The sequence below is a fragment of the Melopsittacus undulatus genome, chromosome 2 (assembly GCF_012275295.1).
Source record: "Melopsittacus undulatus isolate bMelUnd1 chromosome 2, bMelUnd1.mat.Z, whole genome shotgun sequence".
NCBI classification, from domain to species: domain Eukaryota; kingdom Metazoa; phylum Chordata; class Aves; order Psittaciformes; family Psittaculidae; genus Melopsittacus; species Melopsittacus undulatus.
Window position 1 is genome coordinate 21,703,616 of NC_047528.1, and position 18,876 is coordinate 21,722,491.

General features: G+C 37.3%; 1 protein-coding gene across 1 annotated transcript in view; it reads left to right on the forward strand.

Annotated features, from left to right (window-relative positions):
• Positions 1-1,882: 1,882 nt before the first annotated feature.
• The window catches only part of FRY (FRY microtubule binding protein), a 162,477-nt gene continuing 145,483 nt past the window's right edge, over positions 1,883-18,876 (forward strand). The window contains exon 1 of the mRNA XM_005147610.3: positions 1,883-2,093. Coding sequence (XP_005147667.2) covers positions 2,024-2,093 — 70 coding nt within the window. The 5' untranslated portion in view covers positions 1,883-2,023. The remainder of the gene's footprint in view (positions 2,094-18,876) is intronic.

Genomic DNA, 18,876 nt, shown 5'->3' on the forward strand with positions numbered 1-18,876 from the left:
TAACACAGGAATTAATGCAGCCTCTGTGAGGATGAATAAGGACTTCCAAACCTACCTGGCATTGTCTCTGCTGAAAAAGCAATTAGTGGAATGGTAGGAAGTCATCAGTCTTGGGGCTTGCCAAATTTTATATGAAATTTATCTTTAATTATAAAAAGTTGGAGTGTGCTGGTTGAAATAGGATTGTACGATGAGGAGGCATTGGCAGGTGTGGGAGGCAAAGATGGTGGAGGGGGCTGTCTCAGAAAAGAATTTGGGGGCCTGGAGTGACAGCAATGGGGTGATATTTAACAGTAGAGGGAGAAAGATCTGATCAGACCTCTTTGATGGCTGGTGAGATCAAACCCAAGATACTCTGAACATTTCTGGCAGCCCATGTTCATGAAAGGGTGTAAACTGTTTTTGAGCCAACTTTTAAGAACTGAAAAAAGGTTTATAAAGTGAGTTTCTACAACAGCCTTCTATTAGTGAGGACACAAAACGTTATCTGTAGATGAGGTATGTTTACAGAAGACATTTAGCATATTTTCAGTGAGAACCACAAGAGTTTGGTCTTAATGACCTTTGTGTTCCTCAGTTTCCAATACAAACATCAAATTCTCTGCATACTGAAACTAAAAATAATGTGCAAATTTAATTGCTGACAAAGTTTTTAGAAGAATCAGCAGCAGACAAGCTATTTTGGCTCAGATACTGTAATTATGAGATGCTGCAGGAAATTTATTCCACTAAGTGAGAAAAGAAGTACTGTTATTCCCAGGCAATAATATCTGGAACGATGATGCCAAGAATGTATGAAACATAAAATATTTGGGAAACTGAATCATCTTAGTTTTCTTCATTACCATAAATATGCATAGTGATGTACTGTGATATGAAATAAAACCTTAGGAATATAGAAAATTAAGCTATTAATTATTTTGTAGAAAATACAGAAATTACAAGCAGTGAATTGCTTCTGCCTGATTTTTTGTATGTGGATTCCTTATGTGAATTCAGCTCCTTTTTAAAAACACATTATTCAAGATAAAACCAACATCACACTGCAAATTTTCTGTGACTCCCTTGGAGGTGAATACCAAGCAGTGCACTCTCTGGTTTATTTGCCATTATGAATTCAGCTTGCTGTCTCTCATCTTTGTGGGGGGCAGGGGGGAGAAAGTCAAGAAAAACATGACAACACATTTTTCAGTAGCAGTGAAAGAAAAGCAGAAGCAGCCAGTGTGAATGCCGTGTTTTCAGTGCTCTGAAGTGCTTCTCTTGTGCAACTGGGCTGAGGGAGAGCCTTCTTTTTTTCCCAGCGTCACTGCAATCAGATCTATGGGTGCAGTTCTGCTTTACCGCAGCATGATGCAGTTGTCTACAGTTCAGCGTGCTCTTGGAAACAGGCGGAAGGAGAGCAGCTGACCAGAGCATGAAGAGGATGTTAGTTAGAGGGTGTTTTTTTCCTAAAGCTAAAGAGTACGTGTGAAATTCCTCCAGCTGCAGAAGAAACGGTTTCAGTGGGGCTTCAAGTTGGTACTCGGCTCGCAAGAGGCAGTGCATAAGCTCCGGCTGTCAGCTTCTGGTGGAAAAAAGCCTTCAGACAGGCAGACTGCATGTTATTAAAAGCACAGCTCAGACACCCTTCGGGAAGATACTCTAACTGTGCTTCATGGAACAAGTGCTGTGGTGCTGCATATGCCTTAACCGACCAGAAGAAATTTGCCTGCTTGTGGAATGGAATAATTGAAAATACATACTGAGAGGGTGAGGGAATAAAATACTCTGCAAATAGAATTAAGTACAAGCTCCGGAGGAAGAGCAAAGGACAAAAATCTCATGGTGTGTTTTTGTTGTTGTTGAGCTGCTTTTTTTTCTATGAGCTTACCTACCATGAACGGAAGAAGTGGATCTGCGGAGACTTCATTTCCTCCTCTGACCCCTCGTTTACATCACTAACTGGTGACAGTCACATCTACATACATAGTACCTGCTACTTCAGCTGCTCAGAATTATAGAAGCCTCTTTGTATGCAGCAGACATGGCTAGCCAGCAGGATTCAGGCTTCTTTGAAATCAGTATCAAATATTTACTGAAATCCTGGAGCAATAGTGAGTAGCAGAAGAATAATCTTTTCATATTACACATTGCTTGGTAAATAGCTAGGATAACCTAAAGGATAAAATCTTATCTTTCTATATGTTTGTGTTATAGAAACAAAATATTTTTTTGCTTTTGTCAGCTCTAAAAATCATAATGTCAGAGATTTAAATAGGTTTCATTAACTGTAAAGGCTGTAATGGGATTATACTAGATTTTGCTTGATTGAATCCTGAAGTTAGGCTGTTTTCTGGCTCTAACAGTACATTGAGGGAGTGCATTCCAAACAGCGTTTCCTGCCTACATGTTTATTTGATTTGTCCAGGCTCTATCTAAATATTTTTGAAAATGCTGTTTAATCACCAGGGTGTGGCATTGCTCAGAAGTTGATTTTTTTAATTAATTGTGCACTGAGGACAGAAATATTGATTGTACTTCAGGTCTGAAAGTTGTTATTTTAATGTGATGAAAAGCAAAACATCAGTTGCTTATAGCTGCACTTCCCACCCTATGCTTTATTTCAGAATCTTATGCAATATTTCCATCCGGTACGAATCCATCTATTTATCTAATCCAGGCTGGGTTTTGCAGAATGTAAACAAATAGCATTTTAGTCTTCCTTGGTCTTTTTGGTATTGCTGTTCCTGATTTCCATTGCTGTTTAAATCTATCAGATCAATCACTCTTCAGATTTTTAGCATTATTATGTAATGAATATTTCTGAATAGTATTAGTGCTTGCAAATATATTCAAATTAGGTAAGGCCATGGGTTAACTCTGGCAGAAATATGCATTTTAATTTAAAATACATGAACAGTATATTCCTTTCCTATAGAAGCTTGTATTAAGTGTGCTAAATCTTTAAAATTAACTGGTTTTAAAAGATAGAACACAATGTCTCTGGAAAAATCCAACTTGGCTACGAATGCAGTAAGGTTCTGATTATCCCACTATCTATAACTTAGTAACTTCTACATAAGAGGCTAGTTTTTTTAAATTCCATGGTAGAAAAAAATCCCAAAATCTGCTTAATACAAAACATGTGTCTGAATACCTGCAAATAAATGAAAATAACACTGTATTAGATGTGTGACGTGCAAGACTTACCGTTATTAAATTATATCCGTAGAAACTGTATTTTTCCAGGTCATCTGTAACCTCAGTAACACTCTAGTGCTTGGTTGAATCTGTTTTTCTACAAGTGTGAAGCCACCAGGGAATAATACTGTTACCTAAACATTATTGCTTATCTGCCATCCTTCCAGAATATTTAGTGCATATTCATTCAAATCAGTGATCCCACAAGAACTGGAAGATAATTTTATAATTTAGTTACCTTTTTGGACTAATGCTAATCAAATACTGAGAAGTGTGGATTGTGACAACCCATATTTATTACAACCTAGCCACAGTTTATGACAGAAGAAAAACAAGTCACTTCATGGTGCAGAAATCAAATCAGTTCTGGCAAGATTTTTGTAATAGACTACTGTAACTTTAAGAATAAGTAAAACTAGCACTTTAGAATATAAAAATAACTACATTATGGAATTAAATGTAACATTTTAATCTTTTCTTTTTCCTCTACATTGAAGTATATTGAAAGTACTTCAAAATAGCTAAGATATTTCTAGTCTGAAATTAGAAGTACTTAAGTGAAACTTTATTTTAGGGAAATGGAAATAGTATGTGATAATTGCTATTTCTGACATGATTTTAGCTGATAAACCAACTTTCTACTGTATTTGAATAAACAGTAAGAGGAAATAAAATAAATTGATCCAGGTTGACTTCAACTTGTTGCCAATAATTTTATTCTTTTTCTTCCAGTCTAGAAGGCTATGTTTATAAATCTGTACTTATCTTTTCTGGCTGAAAAAACTCCAGCTTGATAAGAAGACTAGGGAGTTCAAAAGACCTAGGGGCTTTCTTCAGCTCTGCTATGTGATGGGTGGAGCAGAGGAAAACACTTCCCTTGCTTGAGAAACTGCTGGGAAGCTTGCACATGCATGCACAGGAGCATGTTTTTCAGAAAATAGGTGCTGTGTCTGCATGCCCAAGAGCAAAAGTAAGCTATAAATTATACTGGGGCATTTACCTTGTAGAGAGAGTCTTAAAATAACTGTTTTAAAAGAAAAATAACATTGGGTCCTACAGTATATATTTTGTTTAAATAGTAGTAGTATAGAGGTGCTGTCCTTGTATGTATCTGTAAATTGTCACTTTAAAACAGTAGCTGTAAATAACATTTATCCTTCCTGTGCTTTATAGTCCCAGCAAACCAGGGCCTTTCTATTGATCTATGTTTTGGCTTACACAGGACATTAACCATTATTAATAGATTGCCAACAGCACCCATTGCCTATATCATACCAGGAAACATACCCAGTTACTCTATTTGGGATGACAATTTTCTCTGATTTTGCTAAAAATTGTTTAAAAAAATTGTTTAAAAAATTGGCATTCTTGACATGCTGTCACAGAGCACTTGCAGAGGTATTCACTTAGCATGTTGCTTAGGTTTTTAGGGTAGACAACCAGCTAAGGAGGCAGGCAATTTGTAGGTGCTGGAGTCAGTTCATTTTAGGTACCTGTTAAGTATTGTAGTCAGGATGATGCAGTCAGTGGAGTATTCTCAATGAGCATGCATTCCTAGGGAACAAAAAAGCCAAGTCACAGTCTGGCCTTTGCGTCATCACTCCAAACTGAGAAACCTCAAAATACTCTTTTGTGCAGCTCCCAAAAAAGACTTTTGCTCTGCACATGTCTATAAGATACCGTGCAAGTCATGCAGCTGTGGAAAATAATCCTGTAATGTGTCGGAGATGGCATCAGAATTGGGATTCACTAGTATTTTTGATCAGAGCTGCATTAGTCAACAACTGCAAATTCTGCATTAGTCAAGAACTGTATTAATCTTTCGCATTCTTTCTTTTTAAAATTACTGCTAAAATGATCATGGTGAGTAGTGCTCACCTGGCTCACTAAGGTCAATTAGATTGTAAGAATAAAATAGGGCTCACCAAAAGTAGGACAAGTAAAAGTCTTTTCCTCAGATTTGTTATGGAAGTATTGCAAAATACTTTTTGCAAATGAATATTTGTAATTAATTCCAAGACTAACATATGAATACAAATGTTAATGATTTTAATCTGCTCTTTCCCTAGACTGTTTTTACTTTTTGAATGAATCAGATATTTAGATTTATTCTGATTTTTTTAATGCATTTTTAAATTTACAGTTTAAAAAGTAATCTGTATAGAAGGTTAAAAACCAAGCTACAAGAAGCTGGAGTATCATCAGTATAAACTGCAGGGGATTCTGTAATAAATTCCTTTTTTTTTCTTTCTTTGTGGTTTCTAGATCAGATCAGCAATTAAGCTTATTGGAGGATAGGATTCTGTAGAAGAATCCAGGCAGCTCAGGTAGATGGCTCACTTGTGCTCTCACAAATCAGCTCTTACAAGGGCTGGTAGGAACTGCATTTCATCATCTCCCAGTTACTAGAGATAGATTTTTCAGGTGTCTTTGTATAATTGAGAGTGCACATTTTAGATAGTGAACATTTTAATTTTATTTGCTACTTCTCATAGAATGGACTTATCTTCAGGGCCTTTTCTTAAGGATTACACTTGTTTATCTACTTTAGAATGGGAAGTTGTGGGGTTTCTTTTTCCATGGACTTGTATTTAATTCAGACTCAGAATAAAGTTTTCTTTGGTATTAGGACTTTTAAACACTTTTGCCCTACCTATACTTCCCTGTTGTCTTACACAGTAGCCACCCTCCACATCAAAATCCTCATATCATCCTCCTCTTCAACTTTGTGCTGTCCAAAGGCCATTGTGCAATCCTCTGGTCTCTTTTCTGTGCTCCTGCATGCTCAGTCCCTGTAGCAGTGGCTGACCACTTGCTGTTTACTAGTGGTGGTACCATTAGAGACAGCTTAATCCTGGGGGTACACAGGCACCCACATCAGCTATTGCTCATGTTGCTCAAACACAGCAGCATCCCACATTGGTCCCAGGAGGACCTCTGGCTTCTCTGTGGCTTGCTGGTCACATACAGAGCTGAGCACAAAAACAAGTTGTGTTGTCAGAAGAACATCATCAGACATCAGAGAAACTTATCAATGGCCCATATGAAGCCTGAGGGATTGCTGGCTGCCAAGATGTCAGCCATATTCTGTTCTGCTCTTGAAGACATGTTTCTACTGTCAGGAACAGAAACAGTGAAGGACATTTAGTCTTTCATTAAATGAAAGTAATACAGTTAGCAATAGAAGTCAGCCTTCTTACAGAGAATGTTCATGAAGTCCCGTGTCCATAACCAGTAAAAAGGGAAGGCTGGGGGCAGTTTCTTAGGTAAAAGTCTACATTATGTCCAAGTTCTGTGGTGCACTGGTTTGATACTCTGATAAGATTTTTTTTTTTGTGCAGGAAGATGTTAACAGCTGTTTTGCAGAGGGTCACTTATCAGCAGGCAAGCATAGACCTGTTTAAAGCTGAACACACTAAGCACACCAAGCTATCAGACTTCGTGATTGTAGCAAGATAGCAATGAAAGAAAGAGCCTCCTTCATGTTTCTGAGTGCCCACTTAAACATTTAACACATTCCCTGAACAAGAAGAACTTGCTCTTCCCTGCCACATCTGTCATTCCTACTCTTGCAGGCCCAAAGTGGGATGATTCAAGAAGTGGATGTGCTGCAAACTCACTCAGCAGGGAAAGGATCAGTTCTTTTCTGAGGCAAATGGGTGGCCTGCAGTTGGGGAAGGGATGTGGCATATGTCTGAGGTAAGCGTGAGAGCAGGCTGGCACTGACAGCGAAGCAGCAGCCTGGGCTGGTGCCATGCTTGGACCTATTCCTCTTGCCTGCTAACACACTTGCAGAAAGCAGGTCACTTCAGAACCTCTGCCTTTGGGGAGCCATGGGACAGAGGTTAGCATCTGCTCAGGCTTTGGCATACAACTCTGCCTTGAACAAAGGATGCTGTTAATTTGAGCTGTCTTGCTGCATGAAGGGAATTGATTGCTCTATCTATGGAGCCTGAAATTAGGGTGCTTAGTGTATTCTTCAGCTCTAAATAGTCTCTGATTGTCAGCAGAAAAGTGACTTTTTTGATAGTGGTGACTGTTATCTCCCAGGACAGTTTTCTTTATATTTGTCTGCAGATCTGATCCTCTGATCCACAAAGCTGTGTAGGAAACACAGAGCAGTGTTTGGGCTGCTTGTGTTCTGGTGGTACCCATTTTAGAACTTGCATTTTGACATGGTTCCTTGTAGAAGTAAGGGAAAGTGGAAGTTTTATGACCCAAGAACTCTTAAAAAATTTTTTTTATTAATTCTGGTGTTTGATAGTCTGTTTAGGACCTTCCAGAATAATTTCTACCATATTAGGAGGAAAACAAGAATAGAAGGATCAGAAATGGTCTATTGCGAAATTCAGTTTATTTACAGAATGAGTTTGCTTGTCATTAAGATGTTTGAACTATCATAATAAAAGTCTACAAATAGTTTGAATGCAATCTTAGTACATAAATTTTTGTGACAAAACTTCAGTCCTAATCTCTAAGATAGTCTGTAAATTGGGCATAAACTAGACGTAGATAATCACTGGTAGATGTTCCATAAGGTTCCAATAATTTTACATATGGTAAAACCAAAACTCTTCTGTTACACTATTAGTATCCACTCTGAGTGATTAATTTGTGATATCCTTGATTTTATCAAATTACTAGCAGTTTGGTTATTTTTCCAGTATAGCTAGCTACTGTTCAAAATGATCAGAGAAAGAATTAACAGTTCTTGCAGTTTCTTCTATGCATATGATACACTGCTGAATAAGCTGTAGTATCTTATTTTTATGTGTGTATATATATATAAATTGTAAATATATAAAAGGGAATACATGTAAGTATAAAGGAAGTGATAATATATAGGTTACCTTAGGTGTATAAAATGTGCAAAAATATCCAAAGCGTAGTAATGGAGGTTATAACCAAAACTGCTACCTAACATGCCTTTTGTATTTTATTCATTTTTTATGGACTCATTAATAATTGAAACCATCTTCTCTATATGGACTTGTGGATGGTAGGAAGCAGGCTCCACACCTCCAGAATTATGATTGCATGTTTTTGACCAGCTTTATTTTCTGTATTCATTCCTGAGCTTCTAAGCACTTACCAATATAAGTGCTCCAACACTTACTATGTTAGCCCTAGAGACTGAATTCCTGTGGGTGTTGAACCCTGAGGTACTGAGTGCTGCCTTTGCCTCAGTCTTCACCAGCAAGGTACCTCTGGCCTGTCTGACAGGTGCTGGAGTGCCCCTTTATATGGCAGAGGTAAGGTAGCAAGTCCACAGTGCAGGAGCACAGACTCTCTTCCTTGCAGAAACTGTTGAGAAGCCTGACAATTCCATACATATTTATGATCTTTTATGTATTGCAAATTATAGTCACATTCAAAACTGAGTGATAGTGAAGTTTTTCTGTTCCTAGCAGGATGGTGAAATTTTTCTATTTCTAGCCGACAGCAGAGCTTGCTAAAACAAGTGGCTAACTGAAGCACATCTGAGAAACGCTGGCTTCCTAGTTTGCTCTCAGTCAAGTAGCAGTGGTTTCACTGACTTGTCAAATGCTGCTTGCTTTTTCCTCTGCATGAAATACAGGGATCACCAATACAAAGACCAACAATATTGATGTTTGTGCCTATCAAGGTCACGGATGCAACTGGTATTACAGAGCTGCCAGAGAGAGTCAGCTCTATCATGTTCCAGGAACGAGATTTGAGGGAGGTTTTTAGGCCACTGGTTTGAAGAGAAGTCTGAGTGTTGTTTTGTAAATACTGTGGGATCACTGTAGTGACAGGTATCACATGTTTCCAAGGGAATGTGTTGCTTGATTAGGTGACTGTAGCCTTAGAGAAGTTTCACACACACAAAAAATGGGACCCTTTGAAAGACATGCTATACAATCTTTATCCTGAATATTTTCTATGCTTTCAGAAATCTGCTGTCATCAAATGTAGTACTAATCCCTACTAGTAGAGAGGCTGTTGTGCTTTCACTACTCAGTGAGGAGGCCAGAAATCGTGACTTGCGTACAACCAGAATGTAAAGATGTTAGAAGGTTTGGCGTTAGAAAAAGACCAATCAAAAGAATTTACGTAACAGATCTTGACTATTATAGTTCTTGATTTTAATTATAAAATGATGGGTTTATAATGGTTATAAAAGATGGGTTTAGTTTTATTTTGAAAGACTCATCTACATTCCTTTGAATCCTTAAGTAATCAGTAGTACCTGGCTCCTCACAGAAGTCTGCCAAAGGTATTGTTTTGCAGGAATTCTATAATTAGGTGATCTTTATACTAACATTTTTTCCTAATCTCTAGCTTTCTAGCTCTCCTCTATGTGTAACTTTGAAGAGACTGAACTTGTATGGGGAGTAAATTAATCTTCGAAGGATGTCTATTTATCAATTTGTTTTGATACAGATTCCCTTGAATAACTTTTGTTGAACAGAATATACACTATTTTCTTTTTTTACTTCATTTCTGATTGTCATTTATTAATGTCTTTAAATACCTGGATCAATTTGGCTTTTTAGTCAGAAGGACACCTGGACAGAGTTCTAGCCAAAGTTCTTCCTTGAGAAGTGTGCAGAGTAGGTTTCTGCATATACTCACGGTAATATACTGTTGCATGTTATCAGAACAAGATTTATTCTGTGCATATTACAGAGTTGTCAGATGTTGAAAGTAGCCTAAGCAACCTGATATCAGGTTTTGCAATTAATTCCCATGTAACTGGAATTATATTTAGTCTGCTATCCAATGGAAGCAAAGTTTATACAGTCTGTATGCCTTTTTTGAACATATTGACCAAATTAAGAACAATTCAGAGAAGTGCAGAATTCTTAGAGACACCAAAGTTACTACAGAATTTGCAAAATTATATCTTTAGGTACTGAAGAGGAAAGTCCGTCCGTTGAAAAAATTGCTGTCTTCTTAGACCTAAGGAAATACTTGCTGTGACAGCCTTTGTAAATACCCCAGCTGTGAAACAAGCTTCAATCACACCTTTGAGAGGGTTGCACATAAAGCTCATAGTGTTGCTTATTTTGAAATATATTCATGAGATGCAGATTCAGATGCAAGAAAACTGCTGCAAATACCTTGCTTGCAATGGCCTACATTATAACAATATTCTTACAGGTCTTCCCATCTGGGAGGTTTACAGACTCAAATTCTTTTACCATTATTTACATGAGTATGAAAGATGGAAGTATTAATTCCGTATTGCTATTCCTAGGCAACTTAAAACAGAAATTAACTGAGAAGCACAAGATTACACATGAAACCTGTGTTAGAGCTGGAAATTAAGTCATATCTTCTATTTCTTTATTGGAAGAACCTTTCTTCCTTCACATCCTTGGTAGCCAGATGATACATCATGAATCATGACTCAACCAGTTATAATGAGACTTTTAATTGGTGGCAAGTAGTAATTTTAAAATGGAAATGTCCTTGGATTATTTTAAATCCCATGTTGCCAGTGATGCTTTAAATGAGGAGAAAATTACTTAGCTATAATTCTTTCTCTTTGAAGGCAGATGTTAGAAACAAATAATCTCACCACACCCTTTACCTGTGTGCCATCTGAACCAAAGCTAGGTGGTTAGTTTGATTTTTGTTCTGTTACTCACAGACAGGAGAATGTGGCAGAGCAATGTATGTATTCTTTGATGGGATGAGTGCTTGATCAAAAACAATAATTCTCTGGGAACAGAATTTGGAAAGGATTGCTTTTGAAATACAAAAGTCATTGGGAAATGTAGTAAATTAAGCAAAGTCTCAGCTTGTCCATAGTGACATTTGTGTCATCAAATTGAAGATGGAAAAAAATTTGAAGGGAAAGTGAAATTTAAAATTTTGATTGTTTTTACTGTTTTGTCTGTCATGTATTCAAGCATTAAGGGACAGGACAGGTAAAAGTGCACTTTACAGGGAGCTGCAGACTTCTGTGGCAAGTGAAATAACTGGAATCATTGGAATTACTATTTTAATGAACTTTTAAAACTAAATTGTTGATATGTACGGGTGGGAATTTTATAAAAAGATAGAAAAAAGGAGCATGACTGTTAATGATGATATGTATGTATTGCTGTGCCTACTCTTTTATGTGAACCCTCTCTTTTCTGTTGCTAGTAATTTTTCCTTGGGGCCAAAGGCATCTTGAAATGGGTGGATGAAGGGATAGGGATGGGAGGAGGAATGGGACATGGCTGAGATGGCTGGAAGGATAAGATAATCAATTGTTGGTGGGCAAGGGGAACAGTGCATGGAAGTCTGGGACTGGAATGAGGAGTCTGAAGTGGGGAGAACACAGTCATGAGGAGACACCAGATTGCAGATATGGCGTAAGAGGAGAGCAGATGGGGAGATGGGGGAGGTGAGAGACAGAGAAGTACCCTCCCAGCAATGGAATGCAGTGCAGGAATCTTTATTTCCATCCTACATCCTTGCTTTATACCAAACATCTCCATCAAAGGGCGTATGCCTTCCTTTGCTTAGTGCCTGGGTTAGGTGACAGAAAATGTTAAATGTTACCAGGTGAGGAGAGCAGCAAGTGACTTCTGTGTGCTGTTAGGATAACTGGGTCAATGGCTCATTTGGCATCAAGTGAATCATACGTCCACTATATTACCTTGCTTCTGTATGCCTGGGTCCAGTGGAGTAATGCAGCACACAGTGGAAAGCACACAGACATACTCTTACCAGATTATTATTCTTTTTATTATTTCTTGTGATGCAGTAGCAGATAACTTCCTCATGCATTTCTCCTCCAACACAGTAGATAGTATATTAGCCAATAATAAAAGCAAGTCTGTCCCAGGATCTCTCAAGGGAGTATGTCAAACAGATCCTGGGGCTTTTGTCAGAGTTCTCAGCTGAAGGAAGAAACAGACCATGTATTTGGGTATTAGTGAATATTTGAGTGTCACTCAGCATACTTTCAAACATAATAGATTTAAGAGCAGTGTGTTAAAAACTGACATGAAGCACTGTAAAGAGAATATACTTTCCAAAGGTTTGTTGTCATATCAGACTGAGCTTAACAGTTGGGCACTGCAGGTATGGACTCTAGGCTTTATTTTATTTTATGTCTTCATTAGGTATTTGGAAGGAGGTAAAGAGCAAGTTGATGACATTTGTTATCATCCTTACATTAGAGTATATAAATACCAGAAAAGGAAAAGAAGGGAAAAAAATAAAAATAAGGGGTTATTTAGAGTAAAAATCTGAAAATGTATCTGCCATGGGAATCTGTAAATGTCTTTCGAGACAGAATTTATTTTTGAAACATGAAAAACAAGACAGGATAATTTTTAAACTGTAGTGTAAGGGCCAGCTCTTCACTGGAATGAAGGAGAGGCATAGGGTTGAGTGTCTTCTGGACCTGCAGTGGGAGAAGGTCCATGCACATACATAGCTGCACCTTGGCTAATTCCCAGCATTATTTTGCCCAAGTAGAAATCCCAAAGAGCTCTGAGAACAGTAGTTAGAATAAGGGGCCTTTATTCATTTGAGGACAAGCAGTATTTCGTCAAGGAGTAACATGGAAGCATCACCCTACTGGCAAGTTCGAGATCTGTTTAAATTTATCATGTGCTTATGATATTAATAGATACTTAGAATGGCTGTCTGCCTAATATTAATACCATTCTTTCTAATTCACCATAAAGTCTAGTATTTATGCAGTCATTTTCCTGTTACAAAAAGAAGTCTATTCCCGCAAAGTAGTGAGATAGTTTCTGTAAAGGTGCTGCCACGGATCTTCATTATGGATCTTAAGTTTCTGCAAAGTTGCCGCCACGGATCTTAATGAAGCACTTTTCTCAATTAAGACCAAAAGGCTGTATAATATTAGTCAGATCTTCTTGCACAGCTAGCACATATCCCAGATACTTACATACCTGATTTCAACCTTATTGGTAGATTCTTGTAAGCCTGCCTGGCTAGGACATCATACATTTTAAGGATTACCTTTATATTATGACAGTATCCTCAGGGCATGACTTCTTCTTATAAAGTTTTATTTTTTTTATAATTTAAATCCAGAACTGACATTTCAAGTTGATTCAGTTCACATTTATTATGTTGGACATGTTTACCTACTTTACAGAATTAGAGTTTGAAATGTTTGGCTGGAAGGTTAGAATCTATACATTATACTGAATATTATCTTCAATCATTAAACTTCTGATAACACAAATGGTCAGTGTTGCCACAAATGGAAATCTTTTTCAGTCTCTTTTTTTCTGTTTTGAATCATACACATCATATGCTTTGCAGACTCAAATTATAGCTATGGTTTTCCATAAACTATACAAGAACTGGCGTGGTGTCATGAAATTCTGATAAATATCTGCACTAATAATTTAAGAAAGGTATACTGAGCAGCATTTTCAGAAGGGTGAGCATTGTCTTGAGGCCTTTTCACTGAAGACATGGGAGTATTTAACTGTTCACATCAGTGGAATTGGAGTTAGAATGATTTCATGTGTGTTTTTGAAAAACTCACAAACTATATTTTAAAATTACTCTATTAAGGTATTCCACATGAAGTTTTAGACTATACTTTTTTCAAGAAAAGAAAATTATCTTTTTCAGACTCATCAAAATGCAATGTATTACAATGTAATACAGTTCTGTATACGATGCAAATAAAAAAAAATACAGCACATAATACAATTTTCATCAGTCCTTATGCCTGATGTTTGTAATTTCATGTATTGTAACTCACTGCTATGGCCTCATCTTTTCTGAAATAATACAGTATTACTGTATAGCTTTCGGCATTTCAGGATTCTTATCCACCTTTAAGGATATATTTTAAACTAATGAATTACATTGCATTTATGGTAGAGTTAGACAGCTGCCACAGAATACCTCATTTGGTTGGTTCTGTCTATGCTTTCCTGTCAGTCAGGTCAGAGTAACTCAGATGAGTTTGTGTCTACTGAGTAGCTAAGATGGCCAAGGGCATACAGGTTTTTGTACCTAAGTCAAACATTATGAGCCAGTGTGTGCATCTCACAGGTATGCCTGAGATCTGCCTAAACACATGAGCCAGGTAATCATGTTTCTTTAAAGAGTGACATTTCTCATCAGTCCTTCCACTTCCTCAGCTATGTTTCACTCTCTCTCATATGTCACATCTGATGCTCAAGTTCTCATCTGCCCAGCAGGTAAAATCTACTGAAGTGGACCTGTGCACAAAGTACCGAGTCCTCGAGTTTTCACTGTGCTTTCATCTAAAGAGAGGGTAGGGGGCAATTAGCCTGGGTCTAGCTGCAGGAGAGCATCTATCCCTGTGGTTTTGGTTAAGTGCCTAGTATATGTGAAGGTCATATTTAACATACCCAGGGTCTTTAAAATAATCTGATTAACTGTAATCCTTTCACCTTTTCATTTGTCATATTTAAAGATGTTAAGAAAATTATATGCAACAAATATTACTGTTCAAAATGCAGCATTTGCTGTTGGTTAGAATGATGTAGAAGGAGTAAATTGGTGGAAGTGGGCATTTATTTTATTGGTCATTATCCTGGCATCTTTTTTATCTCATGTGAAAGACTGATTTATTTTGGATTAATGGTTTGGTCTGGACTTGGTACATAAACAGCATAACTTGCAATTTATAGCATTTTAAAGTTCCTGCTGTTTCTTAGCAGCATTATTATCACAAGGATACACTTTGCCAAACCAGCAGTGCCTTTACTAACTGATTAACTAAGTGGCAACTACTGAGCTAGAGCCACGCTTGTATTAAAGTCACTGTGCTTTCAATTAGAGATTATTTATCCAGATTTGTCAAACCTTGAACAAGCAGGACATGCGTAATCCTTACCTCCTTACTATTCTGGCCAGTAGCCGGAAAAATGAGTTGCTCTCCAAGAAGGTGGGAGATGAGAGTTCAAAATCCTGAGGTTTAAGTAAGCATTCCAGGTGAGTTCGGTAGCCCTCAAGTTGTAAAAAGGAGGGGAGCTGCTTCTTTGCTCTGTTTTGTACATGTGAAGTGGCCCAACAATGTGAAATACATGTGGGGATGTATCTAAGGTGGTGTTGGGCCCAACTGGCTGTTGTGGATAGTATTCTGAACTGCTGCGTGACTCACCTGATCATTTGTGTCAGTTTTCTGATTTCTGTTCCACAGGCCACGTTTAAGAACCCAGCTTCTCAACCAAGTTCAGCCCTGTGTGAAAGTGTCTTGGAAATGCCAAGACCCCACAATGGCAATGGTCAGTTGAGAACTTACTGCAAATTTCAACGCTGTGTATATATGGAAAGAAATGTCAATCCTGGTGTTTAAATTCCTAATTTATTAACAGCCTTATGTACCATTTAAAGTACTTGAAGTTTGTGCTCCATATAGTTTTTTACATGCTTCCCTACTGACAAAGCCATTCATTATCATTGAGTTGCCATGGAGTACTGATCACATGGACCTGGGAATAATAACCCATTATGCTAATATAGCTTGTCATTGTGTTTGATGTGAAGTGATGTCCCATAACAACAGCTGATGCTTGTAAGTAATACAATTTATGGTAAGATCACAGTTTATGGAACAGTGTGGCCACACACTGCCTTCTGTCTTTTATTTTAATTACATTTTTGATTCTATATATATTTACAAGATAATTTATACATTTTTAGGTCAGTATAGTTCTGTTTTAATTTCTTTCTACAGTGAGAATCAGGGACTTTTAACAGAACAATTCTGGCCTATTTGCATACTGCTAGAAACATATGTTTTTCTTCTGAGCTCCCCTGCCCCCATGGAGCCTCAACATTGTGTTATAAAGTTCTCTTTGGGACAGAGGCAGGACAATTTACTCAGTTTGGTGAATTTTTCATATACCGCAAGAGAAGAAGGAAGACGATTATGTCTAATAGTTGGAATAAATAATTCTGTAATGCATACAGCATTACCACAAACTTTCTTATACACCCAAGTATGAAACTGAATTTTATTTCAGACTGTGATGCTGTAGAAGGAGCAGGTCTTGAATCTTTGTGTTGATTCAACTTTGTTCTTTAGCAAATCAGGCATTTGTTGGAGATCTGTAACATGCACTAAGGTCTGGTTTTAGTCTTTCCAGATTCTCAGGAGAGTTCATGTTCCTATGCATGTGAACATACTTCCAGTACTAGCATTTCAGCCATGGTTTTTACACACTCCTCAGGCAGTGGAACATAGCTTCCTAGGGGCGTATCTTTGCACCTCCAGAGAGCTTCATTTTTCTCTGCAAACATTCTCTGAAGGCAAAACATTGGTTTGTATGATTATCACTTATACTTTATAAGGCATATTTATAAATTATTCTGGCAGTGTATTTTTTTCTTTAAAATATTTACTGAAAATTGAATCATCCCAGTAAGTTGCCTCCACTTCCATGACCTCCCGAGTTGTGTTCTACCAAACAACCCTTAAAATCAGGTTCTGTTTTAGCAAAGCATGTTTGACAAGCAAACCATATTTGACAAACAAACCATCATGGCAGGGAATTATTACATAAATCACAAAGATACTCTGGTCACACAAATTATGTTTGTACCTGGGTGTACAAAGAGAAATAAAGTACTGATAGGCATTCAGACTTCTGCTTCTTGGTACTGTCAAGTTTAGAGATAGAAGAATATTTCTTAGAATGTCCGTATTGCACTTTACCAATGAAAGATTGTTCTCAGCAATGTTTTCTACTAATGTATTCAGCAAGTCATAAATTACACAACCAGAAAAAAACATTGTGTCATCCAATCTGTGCTTCTCATAGAGCAGGCTTTATGCCTTCTCTGAATTAATTTCTGTTTGAACCAAAGCATGTCTTAAAAAATCTCAATTTAAACTTACCACTAATGGAAGAATCAGCACCAGCCTTAATAGCATTCTGGCAGTAAATTTCCTTCCTTTTGTGTTTAACTTCTTTAATGCATTTGTCTAGTTTAAAATTCCAGACATTGTTTCTGAATGAAGAGCTGTCTGTTAGCAAATTTCTGTTTCTCATGTACATGCTGAGCAGGCATGGAATTCATTTCTCCTAACTTTAAGGTATTACATCTGACATAGTCAAGCCTGGCTTTCCTGATAGCCAGTGGAGACAAATATGCACTTTAGGGTACAGTTCAGATGAGCTGCTGTAGACATGTTTATTAGGTGGTAACACCTTGGAATTGCCTTAATACTTGTGTTGTCTTAAAAGGCAATTTGGGTTGAGTGGCTGCACGTTTTGCAAGTAGGCATTGTAGGTGCAATAGGTGCAAATTCCTGGCATTAGAGGATATGATTAAAAGACTCTAACTTTCTCATGGTCAAACTAAACTAAGTTTTAAGGCAAGTTTTCCAGTCATTATATGGTTGCCTTTGCTGAATGTTCTCTAGTTCATCAGCATCTTTCTCAAGTTGCAGACACCAGAACAGGACTGAGCACCCAGCAATGGTTGCAGAGACACTGGCAGTGATGCATTAGATCTTGCCTGCTTTTGCTTTTGTTTATCCTGCTTGAAAAGGCTCTCCATAGCTCTTCAGGTCACAAGAATAGCAGCCTGTTTTCAGTATATTAGTCATCCTGGTCTCAGGCCTTTTTTCACCACCAGTGCTTCACAGGAATAGAAAGCATGATTCTGTTTGTGTGGTGAGTGCTCTTTGTCTCTGGCTAAGCACTTGTTCATAGGTTAGAATTAATATCTCACATATTCCTTGCTTGCATTTAGTTTTCAAAATGCTGTTCAAAGTAGAGGGACCTTTTTGCTATTTTTTTTTCTGTCAACTGCTCTCAATATATGTTTTGCCTGTAAAACTTACAGAAATATTTTTATTTTATGTCATTAATAGTAAGGGTAAACAGTACAGGACCAAGAACGGGTCTCTGTACCTCCACTAGAAATACATTCATTAGAGGATAAATCTCCCTTAACCTGTTTTATGAAGTATCTGTCAGCTAGCTTTTAATCTATTTTTGTTGTGAATGTTATTTTTTTGGTTCTCATTTTACAGTTTGGTAAGATACCAGTCCAGCTGCCAAACAGGAACATAAGACTACACTTCTAACCTTATTAACCAAATTTATAGTCTTGTAAAAAGATACAGTTAATTTAATAAAATCTACGTTCCGTAAATCTATGCTTACGGCATTATACCAGTTATACTTTGGTTCTTTATTAATCAAATGCAGCCATTCCGGGGTGAGTATCAGGCCAGCTGTGTTGTGGTTGCCTGGATTGTCCTTGCTCACACTTCAAGATAAGATCACTTTAACATGATATAATACTAGTTTTGTCAGGAATACTGAATTTTCCTTTGAATACCTGATAAAGAAATTTTTTTTATTGTTTTCAGATGTAATTAGGCTTTCCAGTTTTTCTAAGAAATTATTTTGTTTTCTCCATGTTTAAACTGTTTATTTGGAAAATCCTATGTTAACCTTAGGAATCTGTCTTTATTTTTATAATTAAATGATGCAGAGTTTTAACTCTAGGTACATGTTCCTCTCGAGATTTAATAACATATTTCTGGCAGTCATTTACTCCAAAATATATAGACATGTCAATATATAGAAGGAATTTTTTGTCATGGCCCACTGACCAGCATGAAAGCAATGTCCTGTCCATGTTGTGTTTGGTATTTGCAACTGTCTGGTCATGCAGAATGTCCCTTGGACAGCAGCTAAATTACATAGGCTTCACTCATCTGTTCACGTGAAAATTTTTTGGTAGGCA